Source organism: Drosophila busckii, chromosome 2R (assembly GCF_011750605.1).
Source record: "Drosophila busckii strain San Diego stock center, stock number 13000-0081.31 chromosome 2R, ASM1175060v1, whole genome shotgun sequence".
Taxonomy (NCBI): domain Eukaryota; kingdom Metazoa; phylum Arthropoda; class Insecta; order Diptera; family Drosophilidae; genus Drosophila; species Drosophila busckii.
Window position 1 is genome coordinate 11,292,428 of NC_046605.1, and position 21,737 is coordinate 11,314,164.

General features: G+C 37.8%; 1 protein-coding gene across 8 annotated transcripts in view; it reads left to right on the plus strand.

Moving 5' to 3' along the window:
* The window catches only part of LOC108596494 (potassium channel subfamily T member 2), an 83,915-nt gene that overhangs the window by 6,340 nt on the left and 55,838 nt on the right, over positions 1–21,737 (plus strand). For 3 of the 8 annotated variants that reach the window (XM_017982310.2, XM_017982314.2, XM_017982315.2), the window contains exons 1-2: positions 8,119–8,169; positions 14,718–15,173. The exons of 2 other annotated variants lie outside the window; for them this stretch is intronic. In XM_017982310.2, coding sequence (XP_017837799.1) covers positions 14,908–15,173 — 266 coding nt within the window. In that variant the 5' untranslated portion in view covers positions 8,119–8,169; positions 14,718–14,907. Of the gene's footprint in view, positions 1–8,112; positions 8,170–14,717; positions 15,174–21,737 lie in introns of those variants that run through there. 3 more of the 8 variants (XM_017982318.2, XM_017982311.2, XM_033293225.1) reach the window with 2 other exon arrangements.

Below are 21,737 nucleotides of genomic sequence, written 5' to 3' on the forward strand. Positions count from 1 at the left end.
GAACAAACAACCAAAAAGTGAGAAAAAAAACACGCAAAGTAACTTTAATATAGTATTTTTTGAGTTTCGCTGGCAGTCGTGAGAATTGTTGTTGCCAAGGCACAAGTTGTCAGCGTGCTAAGGTGCTGCAACACACACACACACGCACACACACAGACAGCAACATCGTTATACTGCCTTCGAGACATTGTGCGCTACGTAACTTTGCTCATAATAGAATTTTCAAGCGTTTCTTGCTCACTGCTAGCCACAAATTGCCTTTTTCGCACGTTGATTGATTTTTTAACTTTGCTTGGTCTTCCTTTTTATTTTTATTTTTATTTTTTGGGGTAACTTTTAGCCGGACTCACAACACAAACAAACCGAAAATGTAGCTCGGCAATAGTTTGAAGCAGCAAATTATTTATTATTATTTCAACGAAACTCACTCACGGCCAGAGCAGAGCTGTTCGATTGCGTTGCGAAAAATGCGAGAGGTCAAAGGAAATTTGAACCTTACGAACAGCTGGCATTTGAGTATTTGTTTTTTTTTTTCCATGTTATAAATAGTTGCGATGACGGTCTTAGGCTTATAAAAATAGATGCCAGTCATTAAGAAATGCCAAGCGGGCTGTGTCTCATCATTGGCATTGTTAAGAAATTAATATTGACTTGGGCTCTCATGTTGCGTATACGTAATATTTGGCATTTATACCATGTGAGAAAGAGGTATGCGCTGTCTAAATAGTTAATTAGATTAGATTAATATGATTAAGGCAGCCAAGTAATTGTTATTACGTGTGTGCATAGTTAATAAATTATAAATTAGTGTAGACTAGGATTACACTGGCTGCTAATTGTATGCGTAGGTTGTTATAAAGCTTGTCACACACTTTTTAAGGCATTGGCAACAGCAATTGTCTTTCATATAATTAGCATGGCCTTTTGCTTGTGGTTGGGGACGGGACTTAGTTTGGTATTGGGGTGCGAACGCTATTGACGTTTGTTAATTGCAATGTGGCAAAGTAATTAAAAGTAAATTAAGCATAGGACATAAAAGCGTCCCAAATCCCAGCCTGATTGCTACGTAATGAGTGTAAAAACAAAAGCTGTGAAGAGCGTGAAAGCGCAAACACTTGTGCCAAAGGCCTGAACCAATATTGTGAGAGCCGTGTTAGCAAAATAAAACAAAAACGGGCAGTCCCAAAGAGCAAGCACTAGTGACTAGTGACTGCAGCAGGTTGGTTACTTTCTTTTATATATAGGTTAGCTACAGTGGTACGAAACACGCAGCTAGACAATGTGGCAATTTTGTTAAGCACATTGCGGCAGTTATTGCCTTAACTTGTCTGTCTGTCGAATCAATCGATAGTTAGCTATTGCTAGTGGAAGTTGAATTTTCATTAGGCGCTGCCTGTAGCGCTGCAACTTTGTGCGCCTGTCAAGTTGACCCCAGCGCAGCAGCAACTTCGTTGCCCCATTGCAATTTCCTAATGGACAACAGTTTTAAATTTCAGCTATCAAATGTATTGTTGGCCCATATACAATTGTCTTGATAATGGGCAGCGAAATCCACACACACTTTGTTTTGTCCTTTGGCCCTGCGCACACTTGTGGGGCCACAACTGAGTCATACATCAATTACTGTATGCCAGCCAAATGGCGTTCAATTAGCTCTCAAGCGTATATAGCGTCAGTCTGCTCTGGGGCTTATTTAAAGTTTAATAAGTGGCGCGCCAGCTGCACGTTCTGAGCGCAGCTTGAGTCGGCTTAGACTTTTCGCCTTTGCCAGCTGTCACGTACTCCTTTTGCATAATTAAAGCGCAGCGCAGGGTCACGTCGAATTTATTTTTGTGTTTTTGGCTACGCTTCAGATTTCGTAGACGCTTACAAGTAACGCTCACTGCATACGCTGCGTATACGTTATTTAGACAAAAGCGCGCGCACACCGCGCGTCAATGTGTCAATCATAACGCAAACAAATGCCAAACATTTCCCCAAGCGCAAGCTCGCACGCAAACATTGAACAACAACAACAGCAAAAAAACAAAAAAAAGTTGTAGAAAATAATAAATATTGACATTTATCCAAAAATGTTGTGCGCGACAATTGTAGCTTGGGCGAAAATATTATCATCAGCAATTCAGGGACGGACAAACTCAAATATTGTATAATTTATGTGCACAACACTTGAAGTCCAGCTTATATTTATGTAATTTAGTTTTAGCAAAATTTAAATTTATTTCCTTTTTTTTTTGATGCTGTCGAATTTATAATAAACGAGCAAACGCAAGAGCAACAGCTGCTGCTGCTGCGACAGTTGCCAACTAATGAAGGAAAATAAGAGCAGACAAATCAAAAGTTGCGTTCACAAAAAGAACGAATAAGCAATGCGCTTGCCGCTATTAAAATGCCAGTGTGACCAGCTTTAGCTACAGTGTTAGCTATTGATAACAGCTTAAGTAAGTCTGTGCAATTTCAATATTTGTTCAATTGAAACTTTGCAATCATTTGAGCGACTGCTTAATTCACATTTTGTTATTGAAATTTGCATGCCAGTGTGACCAGCTTGTAGCTACAATGTTAGCTATCGATTAACAACTAAAGCAAGTCTGTGCAATTTCAATATTTAAACCAATATTTAATAAATTCAAATAAAATTAAATTGACAAAGGCACATGGCAATTATATGAGCTGCTGCTTAATTCACAATTTTTTTGTTATTAGAACTTTGCATGCCAGTGTGACCAGCTTTAGCTACAATGTTAGCTATTGATAACAGCTAAAGCAAGTCTATGCAATTTCAATATTTAAACAATATTTAACAAATTAAATATATTTAATTTCAAGAAACAATTGCAACTTTGTCAAAGGCAAATAAACTCATTTGAGCGGCTGCTTAATTCACATTTAGTTAATTAAATGTACTTTTTTACGCCTTTTTTTTATATAGTATATAACATATTTGATGGCAGCGGGCACTAAGCCAAATCGAAAGCTTGTTAAATACACGCTATATGTGCTGCATAAAAAGTACTTCGGGTATTGATTACTATTCGTTGTAGCTTACTTTTTTGCCATTGACTTTTTTACAACCACCCACAGCGGCAGCAACAGCAGCAGCAATGTTTATTAATAAATAAAAGCAACACATAAAGGCAGTGTCTGCCCAGAAAGCAAACGTTAGTTAGTAAAATGTATGCAGCTTGTTGAAGGCTACAAGCCTCTCCCTAGTGTCTATCTGCATAAAGTTGAATTTGTATTTTGTACAGATTGTTTGTCGTTCTCGTTCTCGTTGTTGTTGTTGTTGTTGTCTTTTTGTCAACTGAAGAGCGTCGTGGCTGCTGCTTGTGTATTGTGTTACCTTTAAAGTTGCAAAAAACTGAAATGCGAGTTGACGTTGAATGTAAATTGAAACCGTTTTGCACTTTGGCTCGATACGCAGCTGTCTAGAACTGAAATAGGTACGAGTATTTTATTTGGGTCAAATGCTAGCACTTAATGCAGTTGGACACATTGTGATTTTAATAACTTCCTATTTCTATATCTAAATCTCATGCATATACAGCGAGATGTATATTCCCACTGAGCTGTCTGCCCCACATCAACAGAGCAACTGTGTCCAGCTGTGTGGCAATATCAGCATTTGTAGCTCGTTTGATAAATCACAGAGCGCTTTGAGTGTGTGTGACGATTTGTCTCCCAAGCTATTTATAAAAAGACTAAGCAGGCAAAAACAAGAAAAGAAAGCTTATTAAACTCATAAGCTGTTTATGGCTGTTGCTTTAAAATAATTTCAGTGCAAAGTAGATACTGAAATGTTTGTTTCATTGCTGTGTTGACTGCGTATGTCTTTAAGCTGTCTGTCTGTCTGTCTGTCTGTCGGCCTGTCTGGTCAGTTATTTCATTTTAGTTTTTCAGGATTTTTGTCAACGCTCGACTGTGCAACTGACAGTCATATTCGCAAGCTGCTCTTTGTGGCTTGATGCTTATTTTCATTTTCAGCTTTTACAATTTGAGGCTTGTCTGCGGACAGCAATCTAAGTTGATAAGCCAGCTTTGCTCTCTCATTCTTGTGTGTGTCTCTGATATGTAAAACACTTGGAATTTCTGTCGCTGCTCTGACATTTTAATTACAAATAGTGCTGCAGTGCCTTCAACAGCATTCTGTGTCCCATTAGGCTGTTCAATTTGCCGCTTGCTGACATGTTAATGCGTGTCAATGAGATTAAGCAGTCACATCGCGGGAAACACAGCCTTTGAGTGCTATTGTGTGTGTGTGTGTGTCCAAAATTAGAATTGGCAGTGTCGAGTTGTCGAGCCCACAAGCAAACGCGTGCACTCAATTTGCCAAAAACAAGCCCAAGACTCTTCTTATCAGCGTCTGCCTGACAACTAGTGGGGCCAACACACACACACAGGCACACACACCGACTCACTTTGATATCATTTAGCGTCGACAAATTGCAGACTAAATGGCAATGACAACAATGGCAGCAGTGCTTGCCCTACCCAAAACTCATTTTGGGCATATTTTGCTCACATTCTAATTTATTTTTATATATGCGCCTGCCTGCATGTGTGTGTGTGCGTGTGTTAGTGCCAAAGTGTATTATGTTGTCTTGATTGTAGAGCACGCGTATCATTACAGGAAGCAGGCATCATCAGTATCATCTCCTCTGTAGGATGCCTCGACAAATTGCCGGAAATTGACAAGAAATTCTGGCAAACGAAAATTCTCGCACAGAAATTTACAAAAAAAAAATTTACTTACTAATCAACATACGTTCACCATTGAGAGCATTTAACTGCTCACATATTGGTATTGTTTAGGAATTCTCGTGCTACTTGCTGCTTGGCATATAAATGACCACTTGCTAAATTTCATTTGAATTTTAAGTATGCACGTCGAGTAAAAATGAGCTAAGGAAATTGGTGCTCTAGGCTTAGCTAGGAAAGTTTTAAGGCATTTGATTAGCAGCGATACACTTAACAGTTGTTTAAAATTGTGCGTGAATATATATAATATTTTATAAAAGTATCTTAACTTATGTTAATAACATAACATATTTATTATTTATAGCTCTAACGAATAATAAAAGTGTAGCCAACTTTTTACTTTATACAGAAAAGTATTTAAGTACTGCAAACTTAACATTTTGCTGTTAATAGCATACAGTTTATATATATTAAAATACATAAAAATATCTATTAATTAACCTATTTTTAAAATGTAATATATCATGATAATATTATATATATATATGCTACTGTTATGAATAATAAAAATATAGCCAACTTATTAAAGTGTGTTATATAAAGTCTTTTAAGCTTAACATTTTGCTATTAATTGCCTAAAATGTATATATATAAACATTCATAAATATCTATTAACTGCTTTTTTTGTAATATATGTTTTGAATATATCATAATAGTTCTTTGCTGCTCTACCCAAACTATTCTACTATTATGAATAATAAAAGTGTAACCAACTTTTTAAAGTGATAATTATTTAAGATTTTCAAGCTTAACATTTTGCTGTTAGTAGCATACAGCTTATATATATATATATTAACATTCATATATTAACTCATCGATTAACTGACCTCTTTTTAAAATGCAATATATCATGCTGCTCTAGCCAAACTATTACTGTTATGAATAATAAAAATGTAACCAACTTATTAAATTGTGTTTTATACAGTCTTTTAATGTTAATGTTAATTTCTTTTATTTTATATATATTAACATTCATATTATTATTATTTTGAATATATCATATTAATATTGCTACTTTGCTACTCTAGCCAAACAATTCCACTTAACACAACACTGTTAACAACATAAACTAGCGCTGTTAACAGCTTTTGAATTGCCATTGTACCTTATCAGCTCAAGTGCTGCGCTGCTCGAATAACTTGTTTTTTAGTAGTTGTTCACTTGATTTCTTTTCGCCAACTGGCAGCCATTTCCTTTGGCCTCGCGTTTCAGCATTAAATTGCACTTTTGATTTGCTATAGCTGTGGCTTGAAATGCATTCGCTGTGTAATTTGTAATGCAATCATGTTGCTGTTGTCGCTATTTTTGTGCCTTGGCTGTTGTTGTTGGCTGCTGCTTAAGTCTCTGCGTAATGTATTTTGTATGTCTGCTGCATACGAAATGATGAAACGGATTTATTTATACCTACTTATGTATTACTTGTATATTTTTGACAGGTTTTGATATTTGCTTATCGATTTGTTCTTATTAATGTTCTTGTGCTTTGTCTGCTCTTTTGTTGTGATTGAATTTGAAACACGGCGGGGGGCGCTTACTCTTTAGCAAAGGCGTCCAGCTGTGCAGACACGTGGCGAGAAATTTACATGCATATGTAATTTGCTGTTGCATTTGTGGCGGCTGCTTAAATTTGCAAAACAAATGTTTAAATAGCTAATGTCGTGTACTTATTTGCATTGCGAGTGCGAAAAGTGCGCTCAAGCATGAATTATGCATGCCGAGAGCGTATAAAATAAACATTAGATTTCTTGCAAAACTTAATTCACTGCACAGCGTATATATATCAAATATTTTTTTAAGCATTCGTTGTTTAGCTCTGTGTGTTGGTCGTAAATCATTTTCCTGATACATATTGCAGTGTCATTTGATTTGCGCACACTAGATGGCGCCAGCAGTGGCTGCTACCCACTTGCTGCTGCTGCTCGCGTTTTGTGTAGACTTTTGTTGCATCTGACGTCATAAGGCCACTAATGACGTCACAGAAAAGCTCTCGCAATGTTTACGCATGTGAGACGCAACGAAATGGAAACGAAACATTTATGTTAAACACGTGCTCAGCAGCTTTGGCGCCAAATTTTTTGATTATGAACTCGAGCATTTTGTTTTGTTGCCTTTTTCTAGGCCACGGTGCCGGACTTCGACTCTTTAACATAAAGAGAGAGACAGAGAGAACGAGTCAAAGGCTCTGTGAAAAAGAGTTTCGCTTTTCATTGTATGCGTGTGTGTGTGTGTGTGTGTGAATGTTTATGTTTGTTATATAACACGTGGCTATGAATGCACTGAGAAAATAAAATATTTATTTTAAAATCACATTTTTAGAAGTTTTTCACTCTATGACTTCATTTAAAGGATTTAATAAGTTTATCTCCACTTCCAGCTTCAGCTTTATGCTATTTCTAATGACATAAAATCAAAATCATGAGTAAATAGCTGTCTGAACTTATTCTAAGGATAGTAATATTAGTGAAAATCTTATACAGAACTTGCAACTTACTGTTGAGTTTTATATTGAGCAAGTTTAATATATTTGCGCAATTAAATTAATGATAAATTAAAGAGAAGCTTTGATAATAAAATCTAACATTAGACTACAAATTGCTATAACAATTTTATAATGTTAACTGTCCCTTACGCTTAATATGAAGTTAAAAGCCTTAAGTACTTATATTGCTTTTGCCATAAAATTAATTTTAAACAGGTTACATATGTTAAACATAATTTCAGTGTATTTAATATGTTAACTTTATTGTAGTCTGCTCGTTTGAATTTCCTACTCACAGATCTTTGCAGTGTTGGCAACTCTAGTTGCCTGTGCTGCTTGGGTTAACTGCCTAGCGTTGATTTAAGAGAGCGCTCGCTTGAAGAGCGCAGCATACGCGAAAGCAGAGCACAAATGCAGGCACAGTTTACAAAAAAACGTTAAGCATTTGGTTTGCAAACAAACTGCGTGCCCAGCTGCCTGCCACGTTTTGTTAGCGCCGCACAAACGAAACCAAGATTGAAAGTTGTTCAGCTGACGTCGCTGTCGCAGTCAGCGTCGTAGCTGGTGGCAGCAGCAGCGTCGCTATCTTCAGTTCCGTTTGTGCTTATTCAGTTCGATGCAGAGCTGCGCGACGTGCTCATCGACGACGTCGTTCGTTGTTCCTAATGGCAAGCGGTACAAAATGCTTTAGTTTGTGCTCGATTTTGTTGCCTACATTTGTGCGCGCGAATCATTCGTTAATCGAAATTATTAAGTGCCTGCCTAGTCGTGCATACAAACAGCCTCAAGGTTGCAGTGCATTGGTATGCGTGTGCAGATTTATGTTAATTAGTGAGTGGCCTAGGCAAACGCAAAAAAAGTGACTGCTGACTGTCCTTGGGCCCCAAGTAACGACGACTAATCTCGTAGCTTTTTTTCGCAGAATCCCCAGGGTATGAAAGTGTCATTCGCTACTGCATTTGCATTTGCATTTGTTGACAGCTAAAAGACTCAGATGGCAGCTTAATCGAATGTGTTTCGTGTGTGTGTGTGTGTAGCAGCATTTTATGCTTTTCTGCAATGACAGTATCTCGTTTTGTGATTTGCTGCAAAATGAAATTTTTACAAGTTTCTGTGGCAAGCATGTTGCCCCATGTATTTTATCAGAGCTCAACTTGTGGCAGCTGCCATACAAACATATATATGGAGCATACCTAAGGCTTGTGCCACACTCACTTTCAATAAAATTCCATTTAATAGCAGAAAAAAAAAACACATAACATATATATTTATATATATACAAGCAGTGCGCGCACAATCGATTTATAAGTAGTTGTTGTTGTGCTGAGTGGTTTTGCAGCAGCAGCAGCAACAACAACTTAATAAAAAATTTCTTACTGCATATTTTAGTGCTTTCTTTTTAGTGGCTTATAAAGTTTGCTCTCGAAAATGCTGTTGCATCATTTTTTAGTTGTTGCTGTTGCTTTTTTGTTTGCATATTTATGAACAAAATGGCAACTGACAAAGTTTTGCTAATGCTTACTCAAATGCCTTGTAGCTCTAATATGAAGCATACGTGCATGTGTATGTGTATGCGTGCGTGTGTGTGTGTAACTTGCCTTGACACATTTCGTTTGAAGGCGCCCGGCATATGGCCACATTATTGCCTTGTCGTCGGTTTCGTGTTTTTTTTTCGGTTTTTTTTATTTTTCTGCAATTTGCTTTTTTTTTCAATTTTGCACAGTTTCTTGTTAGTTTTAGTCCACGTGCGACACTAAGCAAACTCAAATGTATCATTCAACAAACACACACACACAACATGTCAGAACATTTTACAGTTAGGCTTTATGAGGCAGCTCCATGGTGTCATTGTTAGATGTTGTCGCTTGTCCCTTGTTACTCATTGCTTTACTCTGAGCTCCCATATCTTCTGTTTTGTCAATGAGATATATGAGCATTGCCGCTGAGGTTTAGCAAGCTCGTAATTCTGTCAAAGCAGAAAGTGATTTGCAAGCGAATTGTCATTAACTGCTTCAGAGCCATGTAATATGATAAACAATAAATAAAGCTGAGCTCACAGCTGAGAGCAAATAGTAAAACTAAATAAAAGCCAAACCAACTGCATGAATTTTATATGCAATCTTTTAAAGGCTTTCAACTTATAGCAGCATATGCACTAATAAAAATAAATAGCATTTCCATGGCCGCGCTCAAGCTACAAAAGTGAAGACAAGTCTTAAAGTAAAGCATGTGCAATGCCACAGAATTTTTCTCTAAGCCAAAAGCAGCTCTGAGCTGCTAACTTAACATGCCTAACAAAGAATTCTCTATAAATTCTAAGCCTGCTGCATTTTCGCTACAGTATCTTGAGATTTTTGTGGCAACACTGACGACAAGTTTCATTTGTACAAGCACAAGCAACACCATTATTTAAATTTTTGATATACTGACCTTTGCCAGCACCTACATTTCTTTTTAAATGCCAACAAGCTTCGCCCAAGTCTCAGCCTGCACTCCACACCGAATTTGCTTAAAAAAAAGTGAAACAACAATAAAATTAGCATACCAATTAACTTTGTTATATAAGTATAAACTCTCCCTTTCGCTCATTATGCTAGCATAGCTTGTATACTGCGTCAGCCTTTTTGCTCAACAAGGGAACTGTGTTGGCCATTTGCTGATAAAAATCAGCTCGTAATTTGCTGCTGTGTCGCTAAATGTCGCATTAGCAGTTTGGATTTGACAGCTTTAGCAGACTGCGTTTTGGCTATAAATTTAATTAGATTTTGTGGCTTTGGGTATACAAAATTTTGGTTTTAAATTAAGCAACTGCATAGCTAACTAGCTGAATATAATTTAATGAGTTTGCATTGCTGCCTGAATTATTAAAGCTAACGCTTTGCTTAGCTTTAAGTAACAACATTTTTGGGCTGTAATCAAACAAAAAGCGTTTGCGCACATAAAAATAAAAAATAATAAAATGGCGTATTTTTATTAAGAGCGCATACATAAAGAATACCGCATAAAAACAGCAGCAAAGTCAATAAACATAAAATGAACAGGACACACGACGTATGCGCGTTTTTGGCATAATATATTATAATTTAATTGTGGGAAATGCAACTATTGAAACAAATTTGCTGCTTGCCTGCGGGCGTGTACCGCTTAAGCTGCCCAAACAGACCTCAAAAGGCTGAAAAAGATCTGAAGCCCAAATGCGCGCACAAAACTTCTGTGGCCAACAAAAAGGCAATGGAACTGGCAGCAATGACAGCGCTTGTAACACGCTAATCCAAGCGAAATGGGCTAAAAGGGAACACAAAAAAAAGGAAAACTAGCGTAGCAGTGCAAAAAGTTAGCCAAGGGTCGACTTAATCTAGGCATACACACTACACATGTCTGAGCAAGCTCAAAAGTTATAAAGTGAACACAAACATTTGTTTGTTCAGCTTTATGTTGCTACTGTTGCTAGTTGAATTTTAATTAAAGCTCTTGGCTTATTATTAAAACATTTCTAGCATTATTATACTGAATGTTTCATAATTTATGCTACACCCGCCAGCTGTCAGTTTTTGGTCTATGCCCCAAGCTTGACCCGAGCATTAATCAAAACACACAGACGAATGTATTTTGACCACAACTAGGTTTGGCTTTGAGCACGTAACTGACTTGACCAGTGTTCATTTTGAGTAATTAACTGTGTGTGTGTGTGTGTGCGGTAATGTTGGGATTATAGCTTTTGTTATGTCACACATTGCGTATACGCATCGATAGACATCGGGAAGTGGCAAATTGGTTTGATTGTTGCTAAGCGGCGTTTGACCAACATAAACTGTCTAATGATGCAAACTGTCGCAGGAAATTGCTGCGAAGCAAAATAAATTTGAGGCTTAGGGCGATGGGCAATGATTTGCTGCTTTAAATTTGTTGTGATTTGATGGGCAAATTAAGTGTTGCCGTTGGATAGCAAATGAACAAATGCCACAGCAAGAAAGAACAGACTATGAATTTTTATAGCTTTTGACTTTAAGTTGCTTATTGAGATCAGCAGCAAGCACTTTAATAGATTCAAGTAAAGATTTGCCTTTTACTTTAGCTAACTTTCACTTTTTAAACTGTTTAGTTATCATTTTATTTTGACAAGATTAAATTACAGCAAACATATTCGTTTCAACTTACTCTGCAGCCATAACTGGCTTTATCTATTATTATGCTTTGCTATTGCTATTAAAGTTTAGTTTGCTTCTTCATCTATTTATCTTTTCTTTATTTGTACATATGTTTATTTGCCTGCTCATGTGTGCTCAGCTATATTTATTGTTGTAGCTAAATGTACAACGCACAGTTCAGAGCACAAAACCTAATGCGCTATATTAACTCCTGTTGTCCTTTGCTGCTATCAATGTGCGCATATCTTTTGCTTATGCCAATATCCTATTAGTTGATATAGAAGCGAGTATGCTTGATTTACTTTAACATTTCTTTCTATTTATTTGAATTTTTTGCTAGTTTATTTTGCTTTGCTTAAGCTGCCTAACTACTTAGCCTATGTTTGCTCTTATTTGTCTTTTGGTCAGCTCAGTTGGCAGAGCTCTCTGCCCACACATGTATTTATGTTTGTACAGATTTCAGTGCCTGCCTCGTATTTGTTTTGGTTTGCAGCTTGTTAAGTGATTTCTGGCAGTCGCTGATAGCTGTGTGGTGTCATTTTATGGCCCACAAACTTGGCAGTCCACATTTTTGGCAACTTTAAAGCGCCAAATTCTTCGGCTTTAACTTGTAATTCAATTTGTGTTTACATGCCTTTGCGGCAAAACTCTTTGGCCTAAATGTAATAAGCAGCGCTCGAGTGAAATGCTATTATCAATTCATGTTTTGGCCTTTGTCCAATGGGCCAAGTTATGCGGCGGGCTTTAAGGCCTTAAGAATTCATGATATGGCAAAGCATTCAATTGCAAAAGTTTTCGTACGAAAACTTTATGACAAAGCTTTAGCTGCTTGGCTGCTGAATGGCAAAAGTTGTTGTGTACTTTTGTTGTCTCGCTGCTGAGACTGAGACTGAGTCTGTCAAGCATACGCCCAGTGTGCTGCGAGTAACAGTTATTTTCAACAATTACAGCAGATTTTCAAGCAGCTTAGCAAGTGGCACGAAAAACGCCTCGAGCCGCCAACGCGCTACGTTAAATAAACCACAGAGCGCTGCGTTCTGTTTGATTAAAAAAGTTGCTTTTGTTTGAATTGCTAATTTTGTGTCACACACACACAGGTGCGTTATATGCATGTGTAGCTGCGATAAAGCGACAACGCGAAATGAAATTTCAATTTGACAAGCTCAAAAAGTTGCTGCTACCAAATCAATTTGCGCCAAGACTAAAGCTGCTGAAACATTAAAAAAGCCTTGAGCTTAGACTGTCTGCTTGACCTTTATGCTAAAAGCAAAGAGTTTATTAAATACTCGTAATGCTAGAAAAGGTCACCTCAGCATTTTTGATGAAGGCAATGCCAAAGCGACAGCTGCGCTTATTGTTGACCAGCAAAAAGTAGATACAAGCCGCTGGCTTGGTGTACAATAATTTTTGTGTTGCTGCAGCGAGGATTATGCGCATATGCTCCATGCATAGCAGAGTGTCCTTGATATATGACACTGCTATAAAATGCGTGCTCGTAAATTTGAATGTCGCGCTGCTACTTGTGATAATTATTTGTACGCTTTTTATTAAATATGCATGAGTTTATTTGGGCTTAATAAACTGGCGCAAGTGTCGCCTTTGACTTTGGCCAACAAATAAAGCTTAAAGACAGATTAAAGCCAACAGCTTTAGTTGAACTTTGCATAAAGCTGTTTCATTTGTCATTGCACGTTTTATGAGCATTAACGCATAAATTCTGTTCTGTCTACGGCTGAACTTTCAACTGCGTTTGCTATTATTACTTTTGGGGGCCGAAACAATTGCTGCTTGTCTTTTTATAGCACAATTTGCAGGCAGTGCTTGGCTTTGCCGCACGACCAGCGTACTGTTTTTATTGTGGCACGCAGCAGTTGCAACAATGCCATGTTGAAATGTCACCTGTGCCAAAGTGACGGAAGTCACGCAGCGTGCGCTTCATGTGGCATGAAACGGAACCTGCACTCGCTCGACAAGTTCATTAATTGATAAGCCTGTGGGGGCAAGCAGCAAACAGTTGTAATGTTGCCACAAGGTCATTGCATTTGCATATCCGCGCCGAGGACAACGAGCTGCACTGCAATCAACTCGCAGCATAGTTTGATTTGTAGCCATTTGGCTTGCAACCAAAACTAATAACGAGCTGCCATTTATAACACACCCACAAAAAAAGAAAAAAGAAAACAAAACTTAACATTGCTAGATTTTGCACAGTTTATTATATATCTGTTTATTTATATGTTGCTGCCAGGCAAACGATGCGTATCGCGTGCTTGACTTGAGTTTATTTTAAGTCACACACACACACACAAGCCGCGTCGCGTGGGTGTGACTCATAGCTAGGCTCATTTTTTATATTTTTAATTGAGCAACTAACTTTTCATGCTGTACTAAGTTAATAGCAGCCTTTTGTTAAAGTTAGCAGCAAAGTAAATGCTTGACTACAATATACACTTGCGTTTAATTGGCGCTGGCATTTAAATTTGAATAATAAAAACACAAATCGCTTTAATAAGTGCACAAGGCAAACTTTGCATATTGTTTAATGAATTTATGCAAGTGACATTAGCTGCGAATTCGGCTACACTTTGAATACAATTTATATTATATTTTTTTTTTGCAGCTTGAATTTGCATGCAAATCATAAATTTATTTATATTTTCTTAAACAAAATGTTGCAAGCTTTTTATTTATTTTGCATGCCACTTTTATTTTCAACTTTTGCACACACACACACACCTCTAAAGCCTTAGGCAATTGTTGTATAAAAATTCAACGCTATTATCAACAGCAACATCATCATTATTATCAAACAACAACAAAGGCTGTGTGAGCAGCAAGACGCTTAAGATCAAAAATGGGCAACACTTTATTTTTGGGACTGCAGCGTTGGGTGTGTCTCTCTCTCTCTATGTGTGTGTGTGTGTGTTCGTGTGGGCGTAGTTGTGTTTTGTTTTTTCATTATGCTTATGAAAGGCGTTACATACAAAATATGTGCTGACAGCCGCACCCATGAATGCCTCAGTCGCTGCCTCAGTCGCTGCCACTCATTTGGCATTCATGAGTGTTTTTCTATTTTAAAGAGCTTTTCATTTAAATGCTTTAATACCTGCACAATCGCAAGCTGCTTAGTCATTTTGTCATTTTGGCTTTGGCTAATTTCTGCGGATTTGGTTTTGTTGTCAATTTGATGGATTACTCGCCGTTTGGCTTTTGACTTGCAGACATCTTGGCAATTAGACAAGATTAAATTGTTTGCGTGTGCAACAATTCATCATTGTCGCCTTGGCTGCGCGCGTATGTGTGTGAAAAAGTCAATTGTTTATTTTCATTAGAGCTTAGCTGCCGGGCTGATTGTGTTTAATGAACTGGCCAGCCATTGAATCAATTGAAGCATCAGCTGATTGGGGGCATGCAACGCGAACAAAAATTAAACCGAACTGTGCAGTAGCAATGCGAGTGCAACGAGTGCTACAAGCAGCGGGTACAGTGAGTGCGTAAAGCAAGTGCACGCATATCTGAGAAATGACACAAAATCTACAAGTGAGCTACACAGCCTTGGACATGTCGGACGATTATCAAACCAATACAAACACCAATAGTTATTCAATGGCATCGCCCACGCGTAACGCGCGCAATGTTAATTTCAACGATGACCTCAACGATTTGGCCGGCTATCCGCCGCAGCAGTTGCCCATGGTGCGACGCTTCTCCAAATCGCTGTTCCAACGACCGCGCTCCATGTCCGTGTGGAGTGACATAAGTCGCAGTAGCATGCGGCTGGATGAAAGGTGAGTATGGCCGCCCCAAGCAGCACTCCAGATATAAATTAAATTGAAGTTTAATATTTTTTACAAAATCTTAATAATTAGCCAGTTGAAACACTTGCAGTTACTATAAAAATTTCAGGAATCTTTCTACAGTAGAAATGCTTCAAAAAATGCAAATAAATTATATAAAATATTTTTATATTTTAAAAGTATTTATTTGCCATGAAACGCATCTTATACATTCCTAGCTAATATATCTTATTCAAATGTACGAAGAAGAATTTAACACAATTTGATTCGTCAGCAAAATTTACCAGGAATTTTCAAGCGTTTTTATTGCTATTTATGCTATTTATTTATGGCTATAGCTAAACCAAATAATTAAGAATAGTTTGGTATTAATTTAGATTATTCAAAACAAACAAAGCATATAACATTATTATATGCCAAACATAAATTTTCAATTATCAAATATTGCAAGCTTATTTTATTTATTTATATAATTGTTGGCTTAAAGTTAAAACTTAAGCTTCAGGGGAAGCAGCCTTAGTTACTGCGGCTAGGAATGTGAGGATTTAACTAGTGTTGAGTAACTTATTCTACTTATTTACATTTTGGCATATACTTAACATATATGTTTCCATTTATTTCTGTTTATTTGCTTATTATTAATCTCTTGCTCTGAGAAAATTTTAAATTTGAAGTAACTCTAGCAATACCGAACTAATTACTTGTTGCCATAATTGCGCAAATTCTAAAGCAATTGTAATTAGATAACAAACTTTAAAATAAATGCAATTGAATTAGTAATAAATTTTTAAAAGCTAATGTCAGTGCAGCTTCTAGTTGACGCTGGGGAATTGGTCTAAGACACAACTGACAGCTGGCCTTAGGCGCTTTTCTTTTTTTGTGGCCTGCTGCTGATTGCGTGTGCGTGTGCTGCGGCTTTAACAAAAAGAGAAAGAGAGAGCATGAGCGTGAGAGTGAGAGGGCAAGCCCAAATATTTGCTTTCATTGCGCACAGCTGCTGGCAAAACGTTGGCCGATTGCTGCTGCTTTTGTTAGCTCGGGTCACATTGCTAACGTGTTTAGCGGCAATTTGCTACGACTTTTTATGCTGCATATAAAATCGTAGAAAATCTGTCAAATTGCTTGTGCCCTGAGCGTAAATTTCAGTTTAATTTTGTTTGTAAATTATATGCGCCACACATGACGTATGCGTAATGTATTGCTGTGCAATTGCAAATAGTTAATTACGCTTACTTACGCATGGGCAGCGCCATTATGCAGTAAATTGGCTTTGACAGCTTAGCTCGGGAATTCATTATGCTGTTGGGTCTGTTAACTTTTGAGCATTTAATGCCATTTGACGCCGCAGCCGTAGAAAGTTGATTGAATTTCGCTTATCTTCAACGCTTTATGGTAAAGGGCACAGACTGAGCGTTGAGCTTAAGCTTAAGCTGTAAAATTAAATGAAAATTTAAAGCAGCAGCAAGCTTGAAATTATTAATATTGTTTTAAAGCTGCTGCTGCTGAACTTTGGCAGCAATTTGTCAAGTGCGGCAACATCAATCATGTTCAAGAGTTAATGAAGTTTAACTAACTGTCGGCGCTTGGTTTATAAATAATTTAGCCAAATGCAATTGCTATTTAGAGTTCAACGCCGCTAGCGCCGCTTTAAGCTGCTGCAAACATATTTCAATGCTTATATTTAAATAATGCTGCATGTATAAATTATTTATAAACACTTTTGTTACCCCTTGCAGTTTATTTTTTACAAACTGCTGCACGCAAATTGAATAAGCTGCCACATGCAACATGCCACACATTTATTTCATAGCGTGCTATTTTTTTCAAGCCCAAATGGCTCAATTTGTGCAAATGTTGGCAATTGAATATGTGTAATTGCATTCAAAATGTGGCCAGACAGCTCGACTAAAGCCACAATGTTCACGCCCCATTTACAGGCAGCCTTGAGCCTTGTAGTTTCACCTGGCGCTGTTTATGAGTTATGAACGCAAACTTGGCGACATTGCCAATGACAGTTTGAGCAAGCCTAAGACTCAATACAAGTCGCTGTCAGTTTTTCAGTCACGTGCGCTGGCTGCAGCGCTTTTGTTACTGGTGTGTGTGTGTGCACAGCAATTAGAGTAGATAACTCAATTATGCCAGCAGCAGCAGCAGCCAGCACAAGTTTAATGCTGCATTGACGCCTTTTGATTGGTGATTATGTGCGCCGGCAGCTAATTGAGCTGGCGTAGGGCATTGATTACGCTCATAAACTCAAATTAAAGTCTCGTTAGCAACGCTCCCAAAGAGTTGCAAAGCAGCTAAAGCGCTAACGGTTTAAACTGCTAGCCAAGTGAAGTGCTCGGCTTATGGCAATAATGGATATATATTTTTATTGCTTTTTTGTGTCGCTTTTTATGGCACATGCACTTTCTTACCAAACTCACACACATACACACAAGTTTCATATATCAAGAGCATAAAGCTCTGCAACTCGACACGCCCACACCTATCTTTGCTTTTGGTCAGCAAACTTTAGCCAAGTCTCAACTAACAATCTATATAAATTCTCATTTGCTTCTTTACAGGTGAGTGCCTTCAACTGTTTTTAGGCTTTAAGCTGTTGTGTGCTACGGTACGTATGAGTAATATGTGCATTAATTATAGCTGCCTGTCTGCCTTGCCTGCCTGCCTGCCTTTGGGCATTAGCAGTGTAAACAACATTAAATTTGCATAAATTTCAGCTTGCGTCTTTAGCTAAGTATCTCAAACTTTGCCACAGCTTTTTTGTAGGCATTTAAAAAACAATAAAAAACAAAAGTGTATCCATATAATTTGCACAGGCAAATTATGCAGAAATATAACAAGAAGATTTGGGGAGCTGCTGCCACAAACAGACAGCGAACATAACAAACTGACGCAAAGCAACTTTAGTGCAAATGTTGGTTAACTTGTCGCTGTTTCGTTATTAAAGTGCAGTCTGTTAAAAGTTTACTAGCGCTGAAAATTGTTAACTGAGCGCCACAATTGCAGCCTCAGATTGCAATTGACCAATGAATGGCGCGCAACAAGTATAAAACTTAATGGGGCTGTGGCTGGGGTCGTGTTTAATGCAAAGCTACGAGCGCTTTTAATTAATTTTACACTTGCTGCTTGGGGGGCGCATGTTTAATTAATTTACAACAGTTCGTGTGTATTAATGCAATTGATATTTTTTTTTTTTTTAGCAGTCTGTGCAATTGAAAATGCAAATTGACTGCAGCGCAAGTGCTGAAGGCCACTTGCAACAAAAGTTCAACTGAGGACAACTGCTGGCCAATGCCGAATTTTTGAGTTTGTGCAGCAATTTCTGCAAAATAATTTTTCTTTGACCTTGGCTTGGGGCGTTGGGGCGTGGCGTCGAGACAAATACGCTTAATATTACGCAGCTTTTGCTATTTGACTTTGCCACCGAAATCCTTTTAGCTTCTGTGCTGCCGCCGTCGCTGCTGGCGTCGCTGCCGCTGCCGCCAAGAGAGACCGACGCTTGGCCAAGTTAAGCGCCACTCTTGCTGTGGCCACGTGTTTATGTTAACTTTGCTTTGTGCCTGCCATTCGCTGACGAAGAGAGCAATTGAAGCGATTGCTGCCAGCATTGCCAGCAGCCAGCACAGAAATTTCCTTGACTCCTCGGCTGCTTTTAATCGTTGTCCTGTGTCCGTGCATGTGCATTCGTGGCTGCCTCTTCCGCGAGCTTTTTTGTAGACTTTCGCTCGCAGTGCGCATTGCGTGCAACAGATGGCGCCTGTGTGTGCTCGGGCCTGGGCAGAGGTTAATACAAAAATTATCTATGAATACATCTGGAGTGCCACATAAACTTCTAGTATAAATCAAAGCGCTGCAGGTGCAGCAGGTGATTTGCATCCACAAAATGTTGCTGCAGCCAATAAAAGTTATCAGCAACCTTGAAAAATGTGCAGCGCCTACGCACAGGACGAGGCTGTGCGTGCGTTGGCTGCGGCCTAATTTTAGATTTTCTAGCGCCACAGTAAGTGCAACAAATTGAAAGTAAATGCGTGTTAACAATAATTCAGTTGCTGCAGTTCATCAAATGTTCCACTAACCTTGAAAGTTGTGATTCACCTGGATGAGCTGGAAGCAAATTTCAGATGCCACGTAAGTTTTCTGCTAAAATTGAAAATTCATTCATTCAGTTGCTGCAGTTGATAAGATTTTCCACTAACCTTGAAAGTTGTGATTCAGCAGGACGCAGCTGATTGTGGGTGGGCTGAAGGCTAATTTCAAATTTTCTGCCACGTAAGTTTTCTGCTAAAATTGAAAATTTATTTGTGATAACAATAATTCAATAATTCACAATAATAATTATAACAATAATGGAGTTGAAAAGATTTTCCGCTGACCTTGAAAAATGTGATTCAACAGGACGTGGGCTGGAGATTCATTTTACACGTAAGTTGTTGCAGACTTAAGATAAAAATAACACAATATATTTACTAATTAAAAAATATGCATAAAGTATATAGCGCAACAAATTCTGAACTTACTTTAAACAGCAATTACTAGCAAAAATATTTTCTTTGTAAAAAAATATATACAAAACTCTTAAAATGTTTTCGAGCCACTCGCTGCAGCAAATTTATTGAAATTAATTGTCTAATGAAATAATTTCTAGCTAACATTTCCAACTAAACCAAGTTGATGCGCTAAAACTTCTTGACACTTTGAAGCTCAGTTTAAGCTTGAGTCAATTTGTAATCCGCTTTGTTTATTAAAGTTGCGCAAACAATCGGCGCAATTTGCAATTTGCATTAGCTATGCATGAGTTGATTTCAATAATAAGCAACTATAAGCCACAAATAATAATAGTACGCCAAGTAGTATGGCCATGTGTTTATCAATACTTGCCACTTGCCACTGCTGCTGACACACACAGGCAACAAATTGTGGCATCATTGTCATCAGCATTAACACAGGCAATAAGACTGGTTATAGGCTCAAGTTGTTGTTGGTGTTGCTGTTGCTGTTGTGTTAAGAGCCTCTAACGGGCGGCACGATTAAGATGCAAAGTATGTTAACACTCAGCAGCGAGCACTCAGCATTCACAGCCGTTGCTGTTGTTGTTGTTGTTGTTGCTGTTTAGGGTATGCGTTACACTTGACTTGAGGCAGCTGTTGTTCTATGTGTGTGTGCGTGTGTTGGCCTATCCTTGGGGCAGCAGCAGCAGCCACTGCCTGTCCAACTGTCTAACTGTGCGGGATTGTCTCTGCGTCTGGCTGTTTGCTTGAGTGGCCAAGCAGCTGCGTGCGCCTGCTGTGCTTGGCATTTGAAATGGAATTTCGAGGCAGCAGCCCATTGATGTCTCGCTCTGCGCTGTGTGTGTGCGCGCCTTGGGCTGTAAGAAGTGCGCCCCTTTTGGCTTGGCAATTGATTTATTGGCCCAGTAACTTGCAGTTCAAACTGGTCTAAGCTAAAGCGACATTGTTTTCGTTTTATTGCCTCAACACTCCACTCCCCCACCCCACATATCACACGCTGTGTGTTGTTTAGCTTTGGCATTATGACATTTATCGCTGTTTACATTTGTCATTTTCACTTGTGTGGGCGTGGCCAGCCAAGCAATATGGAATTATGTGTTGAATAACTAAATGTGGCAAAACAGTTCGCTGACTTTTATAAGCAATTTTTGTGGCAGCACCTGTTGCGCTCAGTCAAAAATGGCTTAAAATTAATTAGCGCTCTAAATGATTTGCGGCTGCTGCTGCTGCCAGTTGGCGACAGCTACTTGTCTCTAAGACACTGCAATAAATGTCGAGCTGCGGTCATAAATTCGCGGCAGTTAATTAGACGCTGAGGTTGCCAAACATCACATCGCTCGTTGCCCCGCACTCGAGCGCGTTAAATAATGTGCGAAAAAATCAAATTATAATAAGTCAAGCACAAAAACATTTAAAAACTAAAGAAAATTATAGCGCAAATGTGCGAAAAAAATTAAGTTTCAGTTGGGAGTATGAAATTTGTTGCTGTTCAATTTCAATTAACATTGATTGTCTGAATTTTTTATAATTTTTGGCAAATATTTGCAACGAAAAATAATAATAATAAATATACATGCAAATAAGCTAAATAGCTAACAAAGTAGTTGTCAATTCTTTGTTAACATAAACAATTTTTATTGATATTTACAATTTATTTATTAGTTTAACTTTTAAGTGACCCAATTCAACTTAAATCATTGCTAATATTTAAAAGTTATGAGCTAAACAATTAAGCAAAAATAATTTTATTAATTTAGTCAGTTTTCTTTAGTAGTCAATTCTTTGTTAACATAAACAATTTTCATTGATATTTACAATTTATTTATTAGTTTCACTTTAAAAATGAAAAAATTCAACTTAAATCATTACTAATAATTAAAAGCTAAGAGCTTAACAATTAATTGCGCAACTTTAGCAAAAATAATTTTATTAATTTAGTCAGTTTTATTTAGTAGCCAATTCTTGTGATTCTAAACAATTTTTATTGATAATTTCATTTTATTTATTAGTTTCACAAAATTCAACTTAAATCATTACCATG